Source organism: Ornithorhynchus anatinus, chromosome 3, assembly GCF_004115215.2.
Source record: "Ornithorhynchus anatinus isolate Pmale09 chromosome 3, mOrnAna1.pri.v4, whole genome shotgun sequence".
Classification (NCBI taxonomy): Eukaryota; Metazoa; Chordata; class Mammalia; order Monotremata; family Ornithorhynchidae; genus Ornithorhynchus; species Ornithorhynchus anatinus.
The window spans coordinates 125,725,450-125,748,016 of record NC_041730.1 but is presented as its reverse complement, the minus strand read 5'-3'; the positions used below and the strand labels follow the sequence as shown (position 1 = coordinate 125,748,016).

Below are 22,567 nucleotides of genomic sequence, written 5' to 3'. Positions count from 1 at the left end.
CTTTGCTAGTGTTATTCTCCACAGATCACATAGGTGCTCAATAAATACGACTGAACGAATATAGGGCAGGAATATAAAAACAGAATATCACCAGGTTTCAAGTCTGAACCGTACATGGCAAAGAGTGACTTTAACAGGATTTTTTGATGATGTGCTACCAGGAGGAAAAGGAAAGCGACTACAGTCCTGCTTTCAAGATTCATCCTAGGTTTTAGAAGACTCAGAACTTATAATGGTGCTTGATACATAGCAAGCATTTAAATACCATAAAAACCCCGCAATCCAGTGAACATCAACGTACAACCTACAAGAACTCATCTGAGACAACTCATTTTAGATAAAGCAATAAGCAGCAACCAGATATAATAATAATAATTTAAAAAAATTATGATATTTGTTAAGCCCTTACTATGTGCCAAGCATTATTCTAAGCACTGGGGGAGATACAAGGTTATCAGGTTGTTCCAGATGGGGCTCCCAGTCTTAATCCCCATTTTCCAGATGAGGTCACTGAGGCCCAGAGAAGTTAAGTGACTTGCCCAAAGTCACACAGTTGAATTGTTGCCGACTTGTTCATTCCAAGCGCTTAGTACAGTGCTCTGCACATAGTAAGCACTCAATAAATACTATTGAATGAACAAGTGGTGGAGCCGGGTTTAGGACCCACAACCTCTGACTCCCAAGCCCAGGCTCTTTCCACTAAGTCACGCTGCTTCTCAAGTCTGATATTAATTCTGATCACCAATTAGGCCTGAAATCAAACTAAAAGTGAGTTTAAATTTTCAAATTCCTATTATTCATTCACCGCTCAAGAAAGACATCATTTAAAAAAAGTTGGCAGTCATTCAAAGAATGTGTACATTTACCTCTAATTTTCCCTTTAACACATTATCAACACAGCGTGGCTCAGTGGAAAGAGCATGGGCTTTGGAGTCAGAGGTCAAGAGTTCGAATCCCAGCTCTGCCACTTGTCAGCTGTGTGACTGTGGGCAAGTCACTTAACTTCTCTGGGCCTGTTACCTCATCTGTAAAATGGGGATTAAGATTGTGAGCCCCATGTGGGACAACCTGATTCCCCCGTGTCTCCCCCAGCGCTTAGAACAGTGCTCTGCACAAAATAAGCGCTTAACAAATATCAACATTATTATTATTAACACTGGCCTGCACAGACTGTTTAAAATAGGTGGGAGTTGAAATTCTCCACCGTTCTTTAAAAGTACACTAATGGAAATCAATTCAAGAGAGGAAGACGGAAACGATATTCTCTTTACCATTTCTTCTCCGGGATAGGACGAGGCACGGCATTGACACGACAAGGAAAGTTGGGCTGGCCTGATAGATTTCGACCGAGAATTGTACCAACCAGGTTTAACGGAAGAATAACGAAAAAGCAGATGCAGCACACAGCCACCTGCAAATTAAAACAATCCGTGAGATTACTTAAGACACAATTTCAGTTACAGCACCCTTGCATTTGACTTCGAGAGCTTTAATAGTTACCATTAGTCATTCATAATCAAAACCTCTCAGACACACAGTTCAAAATACTTTCCAGACGGGCTACGGTTCGTTCGGATGCTACATTCTGCAAATGCCCAGTCATAAGGTCTGACTAAAAATAAGAGCATTAAACTAAAAGCTTTCCTAACTGCTGCCCATGCTTCAGTTCCTATTCCTTCCCTTACTCGCTCATGCTGTCTTTCCACCACAGTACTTGGTTGCCTTTTCTATTATTTCAGAACCATTTTTCAAAGTTGGAACAGAATCCCATTGCTTTCACCAAGTGCTTTCCCTCATTAAAACCCATTTTTCCTTTCCCAGGAGCCCAATGCCAGAAAAGCATTTAAGCCTTCACGCATATACGCATAGCACTTTTTAAAATGATAAAACAAATAATGACTACACGGAGTGAGTGTATCATCTACAATTGGCCACGCAGGTTACCCGATTTCCTTGCATGATCGCCCCACTTTTCCCAGAACAGGAGAGGGGTTATTATTACAAAGGGAATTAACTGTAGCATTAAGGGGTGCAGGAGAAAAAGGGAGATGGGGCAAAAAAAAAAAGAGGAAGAGAAAGGAAAACCTGCACTTGAAACTGTGCCTCTTCTATTGCATTCTCATTCATTCAATCGTATTTATTGAGCATTTACTGTGTGCAGAGCACTGCACTAAGGGCTTGGGAAAGTACAATACAACAATAAACAGTGACCTTCCTGTCCACAACGATCTTAATGTTGGTATTTGTTAAGCGCTTACTAGGTGCCGAGCACTGTTCTAAGCGCTGGGGGATCTCCAGGGTAATCAGGTTGTCCCACGTAGGGCTCGCACACTTTTAATCCCCATTTTACAGATGAGGGAACTGAGGCACAGAGAAGTTAAGTGACTTGCCCACAGTCACACGGCTGACAAGTGGCAGAGCCGGGAGTCGAACTCATGACCTCTGACTCCGAAGCCCAGGCTCTTTCCACCGAGCCACGCTGCTTCTAAGGCACTCAATGAATTAAGGTAACCCATCTTCCCCTCTCCTCTTCCTGACAGGATGCCTATTTCAAAGAAGACACTCCCTCTTATCCAGCGTGAACTGCTAATCTCGATTCTGACCCTTCCTCCTCTTTCTTCCCTGGCATGTGCCACCATCCCTCCTTATATTACCGGCATGGTGCACCAAAAAATGAAATAAAGTCTTGTTTCCTCCTCAAAAATCAGGAGGGCGGGTGAGAGGGAGGATCATACGGGAGGGAATTATGAGAGTAAATACACATGATAAGAAACAGCATTTGTTTTAGAAGTCATCTGTTTACCTACTCTAAACTTTAAAAGTTTTCACATGTTTGCTAATTTAGTTATTTGGGGTTTTACTGTTGGCAGCACTATTGATTCCATGTCATTTCACTGATTCAAGGGGGAGGAGAGCATAATAGGGGTTGGGATTAAGGAAGGGATTAAAGAGGGAACAAGGAGGGAAGCTCATTTAAAATATTACCATATGGGTAATTGGCCGGATTTAGCTCTATGACAAGGAGTAGGGCATCAACAGAAAACTAAAAGGAGAACAGCTGATCCTAATTAATCTTTTATATTTCAATTTACAATCTGATTAAGTAAAGACAGCCAATTTTATTGTTATGGGGCTATTATCCAGGTCACAGATTGTCCCCACCCTGTGCTTTTTTCCTACCTCTACTGACCAGGCATTGACCATTTCACAGTTCATTAACACCTTGCAGTGTGGACAGAGGCAGAGAAAAGAAATGAAACTCAAATCGATCCATTTAGTCCTAGCCATCAACTCCAGAAAAAACTCCACGGGGAAGAGGTTTCTGGATTACCTGAGGAATGTAATTATCCATTTTATCCTTCCCTTTTATTACCACTGATAATGAGATTAGGCAGTAATTACTTTGTTACTTGTTTTCAACTTTGCAAATTGTTCCAACAATACAAAAGTGTAGCTAGATGTGGTCAAGCATATTCTGGAGAATCTTAATATTGCTCTGGGTGCAATTCATTCTTTCAATCGCATTTACTGAATGCTTACCGTGTGCAGAGCACTGTACTAAGTGCTTGGGAAAGTACAACACAGCAATAAATGGTGATATTTCCTGCCCACAAGGAGCTTACAGTCTAGAGGGGGAGAAGCAATCATCCTCACTAGGATCTACAATAGTGTCTCTCAAAGTGTAGCCCATGAAGTACACTGGGGACTTCCGAAACCATCTTGTCTCCGCTCCCAGAGATTTCACTTCAGGAAGGAGACACTGTTCTTCAACTCCTGCTTTCTGCAGGGGGCACCAAGACTATTTTTGCGGCAACACTCCCGATTCTATAAATGGCACTGCGAGCCCGTGGTTGGGCAGGGATTGTCTCTATCTGTTGCTGAATAGTACATTCTACGCGTTTAGTATAGTGCTCTGCACACAGTAGGCGCTCAATAAATGTGACTGAGTGAATGAATGAATACTCCAAGAGGTGTCTGGGAGTTGAAGGGCAAAACTGCTTCCCATCAACCTTCCCTCGTGGAGGTGAAAGACTCCAGGTCTGTAGACGGAATTCAATGCAGTGGTCCAACCGAAGGAATTTTTATCTTACCAAAGTGATCCGTAAATTGAAAAAACACGGAATCCACTGCAGTGGTCCATCCAAAGGAATTTTTATCCTACCAGATCATCCGTAAATTGCAAAAACTTGACGGCTCTATAAATGGAACACTCAAAGAAGGTTCTGGGAGCTGAGGGGCAACACTGCTTCCCATCAACCTTCCCTCTTGGAGGTGAAAGACTCCAGGGCTGTAGGGGGAATCCACTGCAGTGGTCCGAGGAAATTTTTATCCTACCAAAGTGATCCGTAAATTGAAGAAACACGACGGCTCTATAAATGGCATACTCAAAGTAGCTTCTGGGAGCCGAGGGGCAACACTGCTTCCCATTAAACTTCCCTCTTGGAGGTGAAAGACTCCCTGGCTGGAGGGAGAATCCAGCGCAGCGGTCCATCCGAAGGAATTTTTATCCTACCAAAGTGATTCGGAAATTGAAAAACCTTGACGGCTCTATAAACGGCACACTCAAAGAAGCTTCTGGGAGCTAAGGGGCAACACCGCTTCCCATCAACCTTGCCTCTTGGACGTGAAAGGCTCCTGGGCTGTAGGGGGAATCACACGGTGGTCCGAAGGAACTTTTATCCTACCAAACTGATCCGTAAATTGAAAAAACTTGACGGTTCTATAAATGGCATACTCAAAGAAGCTTCTGGGAGCCGAGGGGTAACTCTGCTTTCCATCAACCTTCCCTCTTGGATGTGAAAGGGCTGTAGAAGGAATCCACTGCGGTGGTCCGAAGGAATTTTTATTCCACCGAAGTGATCCGTAAATTAAAAACCTTGAGAACCACTGACCTTGAGGGATTTGAATTCACATCAATCAATGGCATTTACTGAGTGCATACTGTGTGCAGAACACTGAAACAAAAGCTTGATAGCTTTTGTACATATTCTAACAGATAAAGTCCCGAAAATTACTGCAAAGCATACTGTGCTACAAAAGGTGTCTTCTAGAAAACTGAAAAGGACAATCAGCAGACAGATATTTCACTTTATCTCTCCACATCTTGTTTCAGAGGCCACATATTAATTCTCCCAAATTTGTATTAGAAGATCCGCCAGAGAGAAAATGCTCCTTTAAATGATCATGGTTCATAAGGCACTGATTCACAATTTTACTTTAAGCACTCTATTTTCTTTAACAAAATGCCCTTTATATGAGCATCATTAGCTTTCACATTTTAGTTGCCATAAAACAGATGCTCCAAAACTATGACTATAAATGGATGGCAACTGCAGGCTTTAAGGGAAAGAGATGAGGCAATAGGAAAATGGGAAATGTGTGTAATCAACTTTGGCTAAGCGTGCATGTAACTTCTATTTTCATATCATGAAAGAGACGGTCGGGGGAAAGAAAATTTATGTATAGCTTTCGCGTGCTTCTTGTTTTCCAAGAAGCTTTCAATCAGAGGTGATAATTAAAATTTTTATGAGCGAATCAAATTTCAAACACCCACTAACATGCTTCAGTGTTCTCAGTGGTAAACCTCAAGGGAGGAAAACAATAAAAATTAATTGCCAACAAAGGAGAGGCAGTTTGATTGTTCCAATCAACTTCCACCACTGTTGGCTGAAGAACAGAGCGCTCCCCGATACCAAAGAGAAACAACAGAAAGGAAGCGGAACTTTCACTGTCATATAAAAACAGGTACAGGATCAGAGGGCTGGTAGAGAGCATGGCATCCAGCGCTTAGAACAGTGCTTGGCACACTGTAAGCATTTACCAAATGCCATCATTATTATCATTATTATAGAGCCCGGGCCTGGGAGTCAGAGGGTTATGGGTTCTAATCCGGGTCCACCACTTGTCTGCTGTGTGACCTTGGGCAGGTCACTTCGCTTCTCTGTGCCTCAGCTACCTCATCTGTGAATTGGGGAGTGAGACTGTGAGCCCCATGTGGGATAGGGACTGTGTTCAACCTGATTTGCTTGTATCCATCCTAGTGCTTAGTACAGTCATTCATTCAGTTGCATATACTGAGCGCTTACTGTGTGCAGAGCACTGTACTAAGCACCTGGAAACTACAGTTCGGCAACAAATAGAGACAATCCCTGCCCACAAGAGGCTCAGAGTCTAGAAGGGGAGAGACATCAAAACAAGTAAACAGGCATCAACAGCATCAAAATAAATAGAATTATATACACACATCATTAATAAATAGAATATAAATATGTACACATATACACAATATATAGTGCAATACCTGGCACATAGCAGGCACTTAACAAATGCTTCTATAGAAGCCCCATGTGGGACATGCTGATTACCTTGTATCTACTCCAACGCTTAGAACAGTGCTCGACACATAGTAAGCGTTTAACAAACACCATTATTATTATTATTATTATTATTATTATTAGGGAGTGGGTAAGAGGTCAAACCTCTAGACCGTGAGTTTGTTGTGGGCAGGGAACGTGTCTACCAACTTTATTGTTCTGTACTCTCCCGGGTGCTTAATCCTGTGCTGTGCCCCCAGTAAGCCCTCAATAAATACCACCGATTGATCTTACCAACTCCTCTGCTGCCTGGTAGGCAGGCAAATATCTGTGATGGGCGGCCCAGGACTTGTAGCCTTCCAGAAGTGAAAACTGCAGGCCCTCCTGCAGTGGAGATTTGTTTTCATTCACGTTCAACCACCCTCAGAGGGACTGTCACCTGACGGCATCAGCTACAAACCGGCCAATTCCGGCTATGCCCGGTGGAACGGCACTGGTGAAGCAGTCTGAGGGTTCCCCTTCGACTAGGGTGGCCCGGTCACAGAGACCGAATGCCACTAATAATAGTAATTATTACGGCATTTGTTATGCGCTTACTATGTGCCAGGCATGGTACTGAGTGATAATAATAATAATAATAATGGTATTTGTTAAGTGCTTACTATGTGCCGAGCATTGTTCTAAGCGCTGGGGTAGACACAGGGGAATCAGGTTGTCCCACGTGGGGCTCACAGTCTTAATCCCCATTTTACAGATGAGGTAACTGAGGCACCGAGAAGTTAAGTGACTTGCCCAAAGTCACACAGCTGACAAGTGGCCGAGCCGGGATTCAAACCCATGACCTCTGACTCCAAAGCCCGTGCTCTTTCCACTGAGCGACGCTGAGTGCTGGAGTGGATACCAGCAAATCGGGTTGGACACAGTCCCTGTCCCACACAGGGCTCACAGTATGAACCCCCATTCTGCCGCTGAGGTGAGGCACAGAGAAGTGAAGTGATTTGCCTAAGGCCACACAGCGGACAAGTGGTGGAGCCGGGATCAGAAGTCGGGACCTTCTGACTCTCAGGCCTGTGCTCTATCCGTTAAGCCAAAATGTTTCCCAAGACTCTTGTACCTCCACACCTGGATTGCGCTACACTGGTTCCCCTTTGATGGACGGGTGAGGCTAACCCCCCTTGAACGGTTGGGTGAGAGGTCTCTTTAGAGTGGTGGGCAATGTGAGATTATGGGGAAGAAGGCAGAGACTAAGACCTGGGTGATGGAAGGTCAGAGAGGAGTGGAGACAGAGATTGGCTTCTGGTCAAATGACAGCTCCTCCTCGGATCTACTGTTCTCTAAATGGCTGAACATCAGGAAGATTTGAATCACTTTCCTCTCTAACAATGCAAACTGAAAGCTTTAAAGCCTCTGAAGTCAAATCATTTCTCAGCAGAAAGCTCTAGGTACAATTTCGGGTTCCAGATTAACTTCTGGTGAGTCTCAACACAAAATGTAGTTTCGTTTATAGGGCTGAATACTTTTCGGGATTCTAACCTAGCGAGGACTTTCAACTCACTCAAAAATCTGTTGACAGAGAAAAAACAAGAGACCCGGATCACCACACTGGGCCTCTAAAATCATGACGCGATATAGTTTGGATGTTGCTCTTGCACGTTTCCTGTTACCTCAACACCTTGATAAAAACAGCCCAATGAACTAGTGGCTGAGGCCGGTGATGCTCTTGCTCTCCTGCCCTCGAGAGCAGGTGAGTGCTAAGGGTGGATTTAAACCAAAGTAATAATAATGTTGGTATTTGTTAAGCGCTTACTAGGTGCAGAGCACCGTTCTAAGCGCTGGGGTAGATACAGGGTAATCAGGTTGTCCCACATGAGGCTCACAGTCTTCATCCCCATTTTACAGATGAGGGAACTGAGGCACAGAGAAGTGAAGTGACTCGCCCACAGTCACACAGCTGACGAGTGGCAGAGCCGGGATTTGAACCCATGACCTCTGGCTCCCAAGCCCGGGCTCTTTCCACTGAGCCACAATGAACTCAGAAGAGCAGGGTGGCCCCCTTATTAACTTGTTTTGAGGATCCCCGGAGAGCCACATCAGATCAGAAGCCACTCCTCCAGATTAAGGTCCACGGAGGGGCTTTCGATATATTGAGGGCCAACTGAGAGGCACTGTATCAAATACTTCAGTGAGTACAACAGAATCAAGAAATGCGCTCCCTGCCCTCAAGTACCTTACAATCAAATAGGGGAGGGTGACCAGTTGCATTCACTGAGATTAGAGTATTCATTTAGTCTAGATATCTTTGCACCCATCCTCATTTGGACCAACTTTTACACTGGGATAACAGCTCTGGAACAAACCCGGTTACCCAGATTCCCCAGAACATTCTTTAAGTGCTTAGTACAGTGGTCTGCACACACAGGCACTCAATACCTCCGATGGATCCCCCGAATCCATGCCATACAGGATGGGGTGCCCTCATTTAGACAGCCCTTTCGTGGACAATGGCCTCCCCACCCCTACGTTACGAGCAGAGACACATCTACTAATCCTGTGGTACCGTACTCTCCTAATAATAATGTTGGTATTTGTTAAGCGCTTACTATGTGCAGAGCACTGCTCTAAGCGCTGGGGGAGATACAGGGTGAACAGGCCGCCCCACGTGAGGCTCACAGTCTTAATCCCCATTTTCCAGATGAGGTAACTGAGGCACAGAGAAGTGACTTGCCCACAGTCACACAGCCATCAACTGGTAGAGCCAGGATTAGAACCCATGACCTCTGACTCCCAAGCCCGTGCTCTTTCCACTGAGCCATTCTCTAATCCCTTAGTACGGTGCTCTGCACATAGTAAGCGCTCAATAAACACCATTGATTGAATCAAGAGAAGCAGCGTGGCTCAGTGGAAAGAGCACGGGCTTTGGAGTCAGAGGTCAAGAGTTCGAATCCCAGCTCTGCCACTTGTCGGCTGTGTGACTGTGGGCGAGTCACTTAACTTCTCTGGGCCTCAGTTCCCTCATCTGTAAAATGGGGATTAAGACTGTGAGCCCCACGTGGGACAACCTGATTCCCCTGTGTCTACCCCAGCGCTTAGAACAGTGCTCGGCACATAGTAAGCGCTTAACAAATACCAACATTATTATTATTATTATTATTATTATTACTTCCTCATCCCTTGGCACTCGGAGAAGCAGTGTGGCTCAGTGAAAAGAGCGTGGGCTTCGGAATCAGAGGTCATGGGTTCGACTCCCCGCTCTGCCACTTGTCAGCTGGGTGACTGTGGGCAAGTCCCTTAACTTCTCTGGGCCTCAGTTCCCTCATCTGTAAAATGGGGATTATCTGTGAGCCTCACGTGGGACAACCTGATTACCCTGTATCTGCCCCAGCGCTGAGAACAGTGCTCTGCACATGGTAAGCGCTTAACAAATACCAACATCATCACTTGATTCTAAGGAACTGGGCAAACTAAGCCACCTATTTCTCGGCCCGCCAACTTCAGACATGCCATTCCTGGAGAGTCATATTCTCCTGGGTCAGGTCTCTCCCAGTCAAGACTTGCCTCAGGAAGACAGTCCAAGGAAGGACACAAAAAGAGACACACTCAGTTCTCCTACAACCCCAGAGTTAGGTGACCCATCACTCCATGGTATTTATTGAGCACTTACTGGGTGCAGAGCACTGTACTAAACACTTCGGAGAAATCAATCCGGCAGAGTTGGAAGACATGTTCCCTGCCCATCAGGAGTTTAAAGTCTAGAAGGGAAGATGGATGTTAAAATAAATTACAGATGGGTACCTAAGTGCTGTGAGGCTGCGGGTGAGGTGAATATTATACGTAGAAGCAGCGTGGCTCAGTGGAAATAGCCCGGGTTTGGGAGTCGGAGGTCATGGGTTCGAATCCCAGCTCTGCCACTTGTCAGCTGTATGACTGTGGGCAAGTCACTTTACTTCTCTGTGCCTCAGTTACCTCATCTGTAAAATGGGGATGAAGACCGTGAGCCTCACGTGGGACAACCTGATTACCCTGTATCTGCCCCAGCGCTTAGAACAGTGCTCTGCACATAGTAAGCGCTTAACAAATACCAACATTATTATTATTGTTACAGGATCGAAATGATTGGAAGATGCAGATGCAGGGGGAGGGAATAGGATAATGGGGGCTTAGGGCGAAAGACCTCTTGGAAGAAATGTGATTTTACTAAGGCTTTTAAGGTGGGGAGAGTGATCGTAAGAAAGGGGAGGGAGTTCCAGGAGGTGGTAAGCTGACGATGCTTTAAAGCTGGTGGCGAGGAGTTTTTATTTGATGCAGAAGTGGTTGGCCAACCACTGGAGGTTTTCCAGGAGTGGGGACATATGAACTGAACGAGTTTTTTAGTAAAGACTAGAGTGGGGAGAAACAGGAGAAAGAGGAGCTAGTGCATGGCTAATGCAATAGTCAAGGTGGGATAGGATAAGTATTTGGATCAGCATAGTAGCAGTTTGGATGGAGAGAGAGGACGGGGCAGGTTTTCACAATGTTGCGAAGGTAGAACTGACAGGATCTGGTGACAGACTGGACATGTGGGTTGAATGAGAGAGACAGGTTGAAGCTAATGGAAGAGAGAAGGTAGTGTTGTCTACAGAGTGGGGGAAGATGTCGGGGGAGGACGGGGTTGGGGTGGAAAGATGAGGAGTTCTGCTTTCGACATGTTTAGCTTCAGTGTCAGCGGCCTGTGAGCCCGTTGTTGGGTAGGGATTGTCTCTGTTGCTGAATTGTACTTTCCAAGCGCTTACTCCAGTGCTCTGCGCACAATAAGCGCTCGATAAATACGACTGACTGAATGAAGGCAGGAGGAACTGTGAGACTGTATAGAAGGTGAGGAATCAGGAGATGGAGATTTGGGGACCATCTGCATAGAGTTGACCATCGAAGCCATGGGAGTGAATGACTGCTCTAAGGGAATGGGTGCAAATGGAATATAGAAAGGGGCTCAGAGCTAAGCTCTGACAAAACCCTCTTTAAAGAAAACTCATCCAAATATATACACCCTAACCAACACTACAAGCAGGCATACAGTCTCTTCTTCCGACATCGCTTCCTGTTCCATCCAGGTACATTCACGCTGTCGGGCAGAAAGTAAAAATGGTTCAACCCTATCCAAAATGTGCGGTGAAATCACGTTTTACGGGAAGACCGGAGTGTAAGTGGATACACACCCACCCACCCCATACAGTTCCTACACACAGTCCCTATTCCCAGCATAAAACAAACTTCCCACTCCCTGAGCCTCCGTCTTCCACCTCCTACAATCCTAAGTGATGGCTGTTCCCTTCTAGGATTCACTTTCCTGCAAAGTCAAACAATTCTTGAAAGTGTCTTAAAATGTGTTTTATGTGCGTGTGTGTGTATATATATATATATAGACATGTATATGTATATATAGCCACCTCCCAAACTTATTCCCCTTCATTTTAATCATTACAAAAACCTAGACAATGGACTGAAACATTGAATGCAAAGAATTTCCTTCTGTCAGCATTTCAAAATTCCAAATGAGAATGTAAATGAGAAATGTGATACTGTGGGTGCTTGCTCAGCAGCAGCAACCAAGCCCTTGTGCACATGTCAAAGACTGATTTTATAAACCTTTTCTGACAGTCCTGGTTATGAGAGTTGGCTTAAGCACGGTCACGGCTTGATACAAAATTCCATCCAGGTGCCTATCGAGTTATAACACTGAGAGCTACCGTTCCCAACCTTCCTCCTAAAACAATAAAACTTCAATTTGTGTAGAAAGAAAAAAAATGGAAAGGAAAGTGTCATCTATGAAATTCAGGGTTGCTGACTTGAAAGCAAAAGGTTTCGGCATGAAAAGCATTACAGGAAATTCTGATGAAAAAAAGGATTTTTTTTTTCCACCAGACGTTTTCTGGTCTGTCGTCTTAAAATGTGAAAAAGGGTCTCCCTTTTAGAATAAGGCTGCTTCATATTTCTGTCGCCAAAATTATTTTTAAAGTTTAAACGGCAAAATATTTTCTAAAATAGTCCTAACCAAAACCTTTTCGAGGCTAGGGAAAACTAGATGCTACGATCTTGGAAAAACTTCTTTAGGAGATTTAAAATAAGCAGTAGCCAAAGGCCTGCAGCCAATCTTCGAACCAGCTCATTGACCACTGCGATCATCAGTTCCGAGAGCAGAAGCTAAAACCGATAAGAAAGTGGAGGAAAGGTGCTCTAAAAGCCAAGCTACTTTAATATTTAAAATAAAAAATTCCATGGGTAATAAACTCATAAAAAGGCCACAACTGCTGTCTCCTAGCCAGTTGTCTGCTCCTGCCCGGCAGAACACAATCGTATACAGGAAGCGATTCTTTTTACCTCATTGGTGTAATGTCACTTACCGATTTGAAAGAACGAAACACACAGTATAGCACAATACTAGAAAGAACACAGGATAGGGTGGGGACACCTGATTTTTAATCCCGATTCCGCCACTGGCCTGCTAGGGGACTTTGAACAAATCACTTAACCTCCCTGTTCCTCACGAATAAATGTCTTCTCTCCCACCTTCGATGGTGAGCTCCATGTGGGACTTGTACCTACCCGCTGCTTAGCTCACTGCTTGGTATATGGTGCGCACTTTAATAATAATAATGATGATGGTATTTGTTAAGTGCTTACTAGGTGCCAAGCACTGTTCTAAACACTGTGGGGGGTAGATACAAGGTAGTCGGGTTGTCCCACGCGGGGCTCACAGTCTTCATCCTAGATTACAGATGAAGAAACTGAGGCACTGCAAAGTGAAGTGACTTGCCCCAAATCATAAAGCTGACAGGTGGCAGAGCCGGGATTAGAACCCATGACCTCTGACTCCCAAGCCCGGGCTCTTTCCACCGAGCCACACTGCTTCTTAACTACTACTACTATGATCATTTTGACTCAACCTTTCCACAATTTGCAGTCTTTCAATCTTTGGTGGCTTCTGATAATGAGCCCACCAGCCTGAAAAGGAGGGTTGGGGGGGAAAATACCTTCCTGTTTTGCGGTTCTTCTTTCCTAAAATGGCAGAAAAATAACCTTTCATGTGAATCTTGTGGCTGAATGCAGAGTACTGTCTAGCAGGCATAATCCTGAATGTTTTCCTAGCCCACTAATATGGGGTTCACCGAAATGGGTGGATTTGGCTAACAGGGAAAGTCAGGCCACGCCAGCAGCATATTGCAGTTTTTAAGGCCCAGAGTTTTTGAAGGGCAGATGTCCGCGCACACACACACTCACTCGTACAGTATTATCACCTTTATATTTCATTAGGACCATACGAAGGCTCGTTCTGAGCTGTAATAACGTCTGATGAATGTATAAACAGTGAGGCTTAGCCTCAAACAGCAGTCATCTCTGATTCAGTGGCCAATGACAGGGCATTAGGAGCAGGGAATGTGTCTGTTGTTGTAGTGTGCTCTTCCGAGCATTTAGTACAGTGCTTTGAACATGGTAAGAGCTCAATAAATCTGATTGAATAAATGAATGAATGAATGAGTGTGCACCACATTGAGCGGTCCACAGTGAGAGGCAGCAGAGCATAACGGATAACGCATGGGTTTCTGATTCCAGCTCCACCACTTGTCTGCTGGGTAACTTTGGGCAAGTCACTTTACTTCTCTTTGCCTCAGTTATTTCATCTGTAAAATGGAGAATGAGACTTGGAGCCCCTCGTGGGACAGGGACTGTGTCCAAACCGATTTGCTGGTATCCACCCCAGCGTTTAGTACAGTGCCTGGGACATAGTAAGCACTTAAATACCACAATTATTATTATTGAGTATGGAATCAAAAGCACAATAACTATTGCCTCCTGGTGACAGCAACTTGGGTGGAGTTCCTACAACCTTCACAAAGGGATAGGATTTTATTCTACGGGACTGTGATACATTAAAAGAAATCATTTGTCAAAAGAGAAGCAGTGTGGCCTGGTGGCTGAAGCATGGGCCTGCGAGTCAGAAGGACCTGGGTTCTCATCCTGGGTCTGCCACTTGTCTGTTGTGTCACCTTGGGAAGGGCATTTCACTTCTCTGGGCCTCAGTTACCTCATTTGAAAAATGGAGATTAAGACTGTGAGCCCCAACTTGAAAAGCTTGCATCTACCACAGTGCTAAATTCAGTACCTGGCACACAGAAAAAAAGAAGCAGAGGAAGTGCATAATGGTAGGCAAAAAAATCAAACTAAGAGAGATCCTGGATGAGAACACCTTCGCAGAAGGTGGCCCTCCGGCAAAGCCCTACATTTCAGAAAACCTCTGAGTAGCACTTCTGAAGTCTAAGGTCTCGCCCGTGCTCAAAAACCAAAACCAAGGTGTCCTACAATTCAGACAGACAAGCGCTTCCTATTTCCCCAACAACTTTACAAATTTCCATTTAAAACCACAAAACACTAGCTGGACTGTGAATAACAGGTTAAGAATAAATGCAGCAGCAAAAAAAATGGGGGGCGGGGGGCGGTTGCCAGCCATGGATTACAAATTGAGTTGGCAAAAGTGTAGCTATTTTTAAACAAGTCACCTTGGGATGCACTAACTAGAGAAACATGGTATTCTGATCATTAGCTAAACTATTTTGACAGAATTGGAGGAGAAACTGGAGAAAAGCTCACGGTTCAGGTCAGAGTAGCTTAGTGCCCATTTTCCAGAGGACTTTACTAACTTTCTGGGAGAGTACACTAGAGTGAGAAGAGGACCACTATCCTCAAGGAGCTTACAACTTATATTTTTGGGCAACAAAAATGATGAACAAAATGGACATCCTTGTAGGCGGGGGTCACATCTAGCAGCTCCATTTTATTGTACTCTCCCAAGCGTTTAGTACAGTGCTCTGCACCGAGTAAGCGCTCAATAGATACCACCGATTGATTCATCTACATGGAAAGGATTCAAGAAACTGTGGCTATTTAACCAGGAGAAAAGGTTTAGAGGTGTTTTGGAGGTCTGGCCCTAATTATAGGGTGGATTTCATAAAAGAGGATGCCCCTCAGTTGGTCTTGAGCCCCACAGATGACAGAGTTAAACCAAAGATCTGTAAATCCAATGAAAGCATTCTTTAAATACACCAGAGAGAAACAAGAATTTAGTTATATTACATTATTCCTCGCAATATCTGAATGAGATCTTGGGAAAACCAGAAATTTGGCAGACGTCACCTGACAAGATAGAATGCTGCTAGCCCGCTTTCCGGTTTAGAAAGAAAAACAATTCTTTTTAATCAAGCAACTTACCATCGTTCCGAATGGAATAGCTCTTGAAGCATGATAATAGATGGCAATAAAATTAATGAAGAAGGCAGTGCCGCAAACCATTGCTGGAATAAGGAAAGCCCCAATGAACATCTGCTTTATCCATCTCCTTCCTGGAAGAGTGGAAAATATATGAATAAAATATGCAACTTTATTAAATTACCAAGTGCAATATCCAATATCAGAAGCTACAAAATGATTTAATGATTTTGAGAGGCAGAGCTAAAGATTTCTCCTGACTTAAAAAAAGAAGTCCAGCTTTTAATCTTTAACCCTAAGTAGAAGTAGACTGTCCCTTAATATTCCTAGATCTTCCCGTTGCAGTTCTGCTTATCCACAGCCATATTAGTTCTGTCAAATTTTGTTCTGACCACCATTTTAACTGGAATGACCTCCACTGACTTGGATACCAAATTTCCCTTTTCTCATTAATCTAAATGATTCCCCCCTGCGTCATCTGCTATTGCAACCATTTTGGGGGCAAGGGCATTTAGCATCAAAACATATGAAACTTTTTTAAAAAAAATTCTAAAATGTTTGCAGCCATTTCTCTTTCAATTAGGCAACGAAAGGGGAGGAAGGGAAGAGTCTGACCCCCCAGCAGAATTGTTCGCAGCACTGTGATAATCAATCAATCCAAGGAGAGGAGAATAATCATGACACGTTTTAATATTGCCTAAGAATAGAATGCAAATAATAAATGCTGAGCTATTAGGAAAAATATCTAGCCTGCACATGTATGCAAAGTTCACCAAATTCTTCTGGGGGCCTAAACACAAGGAAAACTAAATATGGAACCATCCCTACTTTTCCACTTTTATTTTGTGGTATAAAAGCATGGCAAAAAAAATATCCCAGTCCCGAAATAAATCACTTAAAAACCACACGTAATTCAAGCACAAAGTTTAGACCAAGCTTGCAAAAACAAAATGAAATGGCCCCCCACCATAAGAAAGTGCCCAAAATGCTGCTTCTGTGACCTCAAGGTTGCAACCTAGATGTTCCCGGCGACTTTCGATGTTCAAGAGAACTGTTGAACAGTCAGTGTACTGGCTCTGTCTTAGATTAAGTGAAAACTGCTTAAAGTAACATACCAGTACATACAGTGATCATTTTTGCATAAAATACATTCATCCTACAATTCATTAAAGGTCAAGAAACAATCCTAGGAGAAGCAGTGTGGGCTACTGGAAAGGGTGTGGGCCTGGTAGGCGGAAGAACTGGGTTCTAATTCTGAATCCGCCACTGGTCTGCTGTATGACCCTGGGCAAATCACTTCGCTTCTCTGTGCCTTTACCTCATCTGTAAAATGGGGATTGAGACTGTGAGCTCCACGTGGGACAGGGACCGTGTCCAACCCAATTTGCGTGTATCCACCCCAAATCTAAGTTCAGTGGCTGAAACAAAAAGCACTTAAATTCCAACGATTATTATTACTATTTAAATGGCAAGGATTTTGTGTATCAAGATTACCAATTTTACTTAGTTTCCATCTAGATGAAGCAGGATGGCTTAGCGGAAGGAGCATGGGCTTGGGAGCTAGAGGACCTGGGTTCTAATCCTGGCTCCTCTACGTACCTGCTGTGTGACCTCAGGCGAGTCGCTATGCCTCAGTTCCCTATCTGCAAAATGGTGATTAAATCAATATCTGTTTTCCCTCCTACTTGGACTGTGAGCCCCATGTGGGACTTGTCTACCTTGTTTACCTACCCCAGTGCTTAGTTCGGTGCTTGGCACATAGTAAGTACTTAACATACCACAGTTATCATCATCATCATCTGACTAGGTGAAAAGATGAAATTTGAAAGTTACCTCCTTGTCTAGCATAAAGACTTCCTCCAAAATAGCCATTCACGGGAGATGTAGCAGCATAAACAAATATAGCTGTACTAAGCATTGACCCTCGCCTAAAAGAAAAAAGAATTTCGTTTACAAATCAGAACATAGGCAACTTCAAGCCAACCTTTAACAACCTTTATGATCTTAAAAAACTAATCACAGGATTAAAGATGACTTCAGATGGTCATCTAATGAATCTCCCCACATCATCTGCAATCCAACAAAAATACCACTCCAGATGGAGCCCGTCCTATTCCTAAAGATGTGTAGGAATTGCCATTTCATCCTCCCCTCAGAAACCTGTGGCTGTGTTTCTCGAGCTGAATGAGCCTAATTTAAACACCATTCAAGGCTGTAAGGGAGGTAGCATTTTGTGTTAAATTAATAAGACCTCTTTCAACAGAGAAAAGCACACACAGCAGCAAAGGAAATTTTGAATATCCTTTTTCTGATCATTTTTTGTACTTCTAACTGCTTGATTTGCTCAGCTAGGCATAAAATGGAAGGGACAAAATTTGAATACAAAACATCCCTTCCAAATAGTAACAAAAATAAAACCAGCTATCTCCCCAAGATTTCATTGTCATACTAATGTGAAATACAATTATTTAGAGTCCTATACAGTCAACTTTAACTTCAGTTAGTAATAACCTTTCTGAATTGTAAAATGTTGGTTTAGAGCTAAAAAAATTTATAATGAATGACCATTTTTGTTTATACAAAAACCTTTGCATTGCAGATTTCTCTAACAAACCTATAATCACCCCATGCTTTCTTTTTTTTTACTAATGTGAAACAGAAATATTTAGACCCATGCATAATCAACACTGATTTGGGTTAGCAATAACCTTTCTGAATTTTAAACTGTTGACTAAAAGCTAAAAAAAATTACAAGTGATCATCCATTTTTTTTTTGTTTGTTTACAAAAAAGCCTTTGCGGAGCAGATTTCTAAAACAAGAAACAACCCCAGTGCTGATTCCTTACCAAGTATAAATGCAACTATGCAGGTAGAGAAGTTAGAAGACACCTTAAAGCCTGCAGAACTTGCCCTGTAATAGAGTTTGCACTCATTATAAAATATTTTGGCTCATGACTGTATTCAATTTTGGGGACTGTGATGATACGATGCTGGCTTTTAAATGGCTGGTCTCCTTATTCACGGCGAAGTTTATTCTAATCCCATTTAGAGACAGATGCCACTATTCAAACAGACACCGAGTGTTTAGGCAGCAGTAACTTGCAGAAGCTTCAGAGAGCAGTTGCCCCGACGGGTTGGACGTTTTCCTAAGTCCTGTGTTTAGAGAGACAGAAAGCAGGGAAGGCCCCGCGGGACCTGATCCTACCTTGGCCGGGGGGGGCCTATATATCCAGGAAGGTGGCCTTTTGAACTTCACAGGGACACCTTAATAGTAATAATTATGGTATTTAAGCGCTTACTATGTGCAAAGCACTGTTCTAAGCGCTGGGGTAGATTAGAGAAGCAGCGTGGCTTGGTGGAAAGAGCCCGGGCTTGGGAGTCAGAGGACATGGGTTCTTATCCCGCCTCCGCCGCTTGTCAGCTGTGTGATTGTGGGCAAGTCACTTCACTTCTCTGTGCCTCAGTTACCTCATCTGGAAAATGGGGATTAAGACTGATGGAACAACCTGATCACCTTGTATCCCCCCGGCGCTTAGAACAGTGTTTTGCACATAGTAAGCACTTAACAAATACCATTATTATTATTATACAGGGTAATCAGATTGTCCCACGTGGGGCTCGCATTTTTTAATCCCCATTTTTCCAGAGGAGGTCACTGAGGCCCAGAGAAGTGAAGTGATTTGCTCAAGGTCACACAGCAGACAAGCAGCGGAGGCAGGACTGGAAGCCACGACCTGACTCCCAAGCCCGGGCTCTCGCCACTAAGCCACGCTGCTTCTCCAAAGGCATTCATTCAATAGTATTTATTGAGCGCCTACTATGTGCAGAGCATTCATTCATTCAATCGCATTTATTGAGCACCTACTCTGTGCAGAGCACTGTACTGAGCGCCTATGTGTAGAGCCTTCATTCAGTCGTATTTATTGAGCGCCTACTATGCGCAGAGCACCAGACTAAGTGCTTGGGACGGATAATCCGGCAACAGAGAGAGACCATCCCTGCCCGATGACGGGCTCTCGGTCTAAATGACTTTCAAAGACCGCCGGAGGAAAGAAATGTCCTTGCCATCCGGGGGGCTACCCAAGGGCCATCACTCGGTATGTCCTTTCTGCTCGTTATGGAGAATGTGGTGCTTATTTTAGCCCACCGCAGAGATTCTTTCTCTGCGTACCAGTTCAGAAAGGCAAATAATTGGGAAATTCAAAAAGCAGCGCAGGCAGCGGGACATTCCGCGGGGGAGGGCGCCCTCTAGGGGCCCCTAAGCTCTTTGCCTTCAAAATTCAAAAATCCCCAAGATATTTCCACCAAGGCCTGATTTTCATTTGTTCCACAATTCCTCGCCCATAATTCATTCGATCGTAATAACAATAACGATGGCATCTGTCAAGTGCTTCCTCTGGGCGAATCCCTGTTCTAAGCGCTGGGGTAGACATAAGGTCATCAGGCTGTCCCACCTGGGGCGCACAGTCTTCATCCCCCATTTTAATAATCATGTCGGTATTTGTTACGCGCTGTGGGCAGAGCACTGTTCTAAGCGCTGGGGGAGATACAGGTCATGAGGTTGTCCCACGTGGGGCTCACGGTCTTCATTCCCCAGCGTGGCTCAGTGGAAAGGGCCTGGGCTTCGGAGTCATAGGTCATGGGTTCGACTTCCGGCTCTGCCGCTTGTCAGCTGTGTGACTGTGGGCAAGTCACTTAACCTCTCTGTGCCTCAGTTCCCTCATCTGAAAAATGGGGATTAACTGTGAGCCTCACGTGGGACAACCTGATGACCCTGTATCTACCCCAGCACTTAGAACAGTGCTCTGCACATAGTAAGCCCTTAACAAATACCAACATTACTATTCCCCATTTTACAGAGGAGGCAACTGAGGCACAGAGAAGTGACATGACCTGACCAAAGTCACCCAGCCGACAGGCGGCGGAGCCGGGATTAGAACCCGTGACCTCTGACTCCCCAGCCCGGACTCTTGCCACTGAGCCACGCTGCTTCTCATTCATTAAGTACTTACTGCGTGCAGAGCACTGTACTCAGCGCTTGGGAAAGTACAATACAACAAAAAAGGGTGACATCTAACGAGAGGCAGCATGGCTCAGGGGTCAGAACACAGGCTTGGGAGTCAGAGGTTGTGGATTCTAATCCCAGTTTTGCCACTTGTCAGCTGTGTGACTTTGGGCAAGTCACTTAAATTCTCTGCTCCTCAGTGACCTCACTTGTAAAATGGGGATTAAGACTGTGAACCCCACGTGGGACGACCTGATTTCCCTGCATCCCCCCACAACGATTAGAACAGTGTTTGGCACATAGTAAGCACTTAACGAATGCCATCACTGTCATTAATGTTATTAAATGGCTAGCAGCACTGCCGGAAAAGCAGTCGAGAGCAAGGCTAACTCCTGTCCTGCTTCGGCGGTGCTATTAAGCTCACTCCCCAGAGGCTTCTGCTGCACCTACTCTGAAATAAAGCACAGACCCAACCCCCTAAGCTTTACGAGGTGCTGAGCAGGACAAACTAAAGAATTCTCTGGGGCAGCAAGACTCAAATGGGGATGCATTAAAGAATGGAGGAAGAGGCGAAGAGCGAGGAAGGGCAATTCTCCTTACTTGGCTCACGGGAAGATGTTCAAGTTAGTGCTTTAAATGAACCACAGGGGAGCACCCCAACTTGGGAACTAAGGCCACCCCCAGTGGAAAATTAGTATTTCAACACTTATTTCATTCAAAAGCAGTGCAATTGGCAGTGCTCATCCTTCCCCATTAACTAGTCTTGCCTGGGTTTCAGAAACACATCATTCAATAATGATAATAACAATAATATAATTCAAAGCACGCCTTCTTTGAAATAGGATGTAGAAATGTGGACGACGGGATCTGGGGTCAGATACTTTACGAGTGTGGCAAATCAGCTCCGGAATTCAGCTGAAAGGGTCTATTCCATTCCGTCACAGCAGAATGTAGAGGAACGGCAGTAAAGAAAAATAAACCGGACAAGTGAAGCAAAACCAAGTAAACTGACAATTTCCCCAAAGCTATGGTCCATGAGGCAGAAAAGCAGCTTTTAAAAGGGCAAAGATTTCAGGAATCCCCCATCGATCCTAAGGCCCAATCTTCAGAACTGAGGCATGGAGGAAAGGATGCAGAAGGGAAGGAAACAGATTGGTGAAAGAAAAACTAAGGGGTAGGAAGCAGGCCGGCACTGAAATTAATCATCTGATTGGCTTTGCCCGGCCCGGGCTGATGCCAACGCCCTATCTGGTCCTTTTTTTCTTTTTGTAAAAACGGAAGCCAATAGAGTTGCCATAGAGTTAGGCCTCATTCCAGCGAGCGCCACAGTTACAACACTGAGCTACTGTTTGGGAAGGGAAAAGCAAGTGCTGTAAATATTGCAACTGCCAAAGATGGCAGCTTTTTCTTATAATTTGCAAGTGAAAGGACATTTTACTATAAAAGGAGAAATTGGCCCATGGAAAGAAGAGTGCAAGGACCCATCTGGCTCTGCCACGGTGGTGCCCCGCGGAAAAAGCCGCCAGAGCGGGCGGCATCTGGGTCGGGGGGGAATTGGGATGCTCAAGGGGTAAGTCGATGCCCAGCCTTACCGAACAAATGAAAATACGGGGGATGATTGCAAATGCATTTAGGGAATGGATGCTCTGATGATAGTTGGACAGTTAGCCAGATTAGAAAAGCTCCCTGCAGGTAAATCAAAGGGTTGTTCAATCTCACGAGACATTCATTCATTCAATAGTATTTACTGAGCACTTCCTATGTGCAGAGCACTGTACTAAGCGCTTGGAATGTACAAGTCGGCAACAGATAGAGACAGTCCCTGCCCTTTGACGGGCTCACAGTCTAATCGGGGGAGACAGGCAGACATGAATGATGGCAATAAATAGAGTCAAGGGGAAGAACATCTTATAAAAACAATGGCAACTAAATAGAATCAGGTTGATGTACATCTCATTAAACAAAATAAACAAAATAAATAGGGTGATGAAGATATATACAGCTGAGTGGA

General features: G+C 44.3%; 1 protein-coding gene across 1 annotated transcript in view; it reads right to left on the bottom strand.

Annotated features, from left to right (window-relative positions):
• TM9SF3 (transmembrane 9 superfamily member 3) overlaps nucleotides 1-22,567 on the bottom strand; it is a 101,336-nt gene that overhangs the window by 20,578 nt on the left and 58,191 nt on the right. Inside the window, exons 8-10 of the mRNA XM_029059825.2 lie at nucleotides 17,385-17,479; nucleotides 15,555-15,685; nucleotides 1,272-1,411 (exon numbers count right to left, since the gene is read on the bottom strand). Coding sequence (XP_028915658.1) covers nucleotides 1,272-1,411; nucleotides 15,555-15,685; nucleotides 17,385-17,479 — 366 coding nt within the window. The remainder of the gene's footprint in view (nucleotides 1-1,271; nucleotides 1,412-15,554; nucleotides 15,686-17,384; nucleotides 17,480-22,567) is intronic.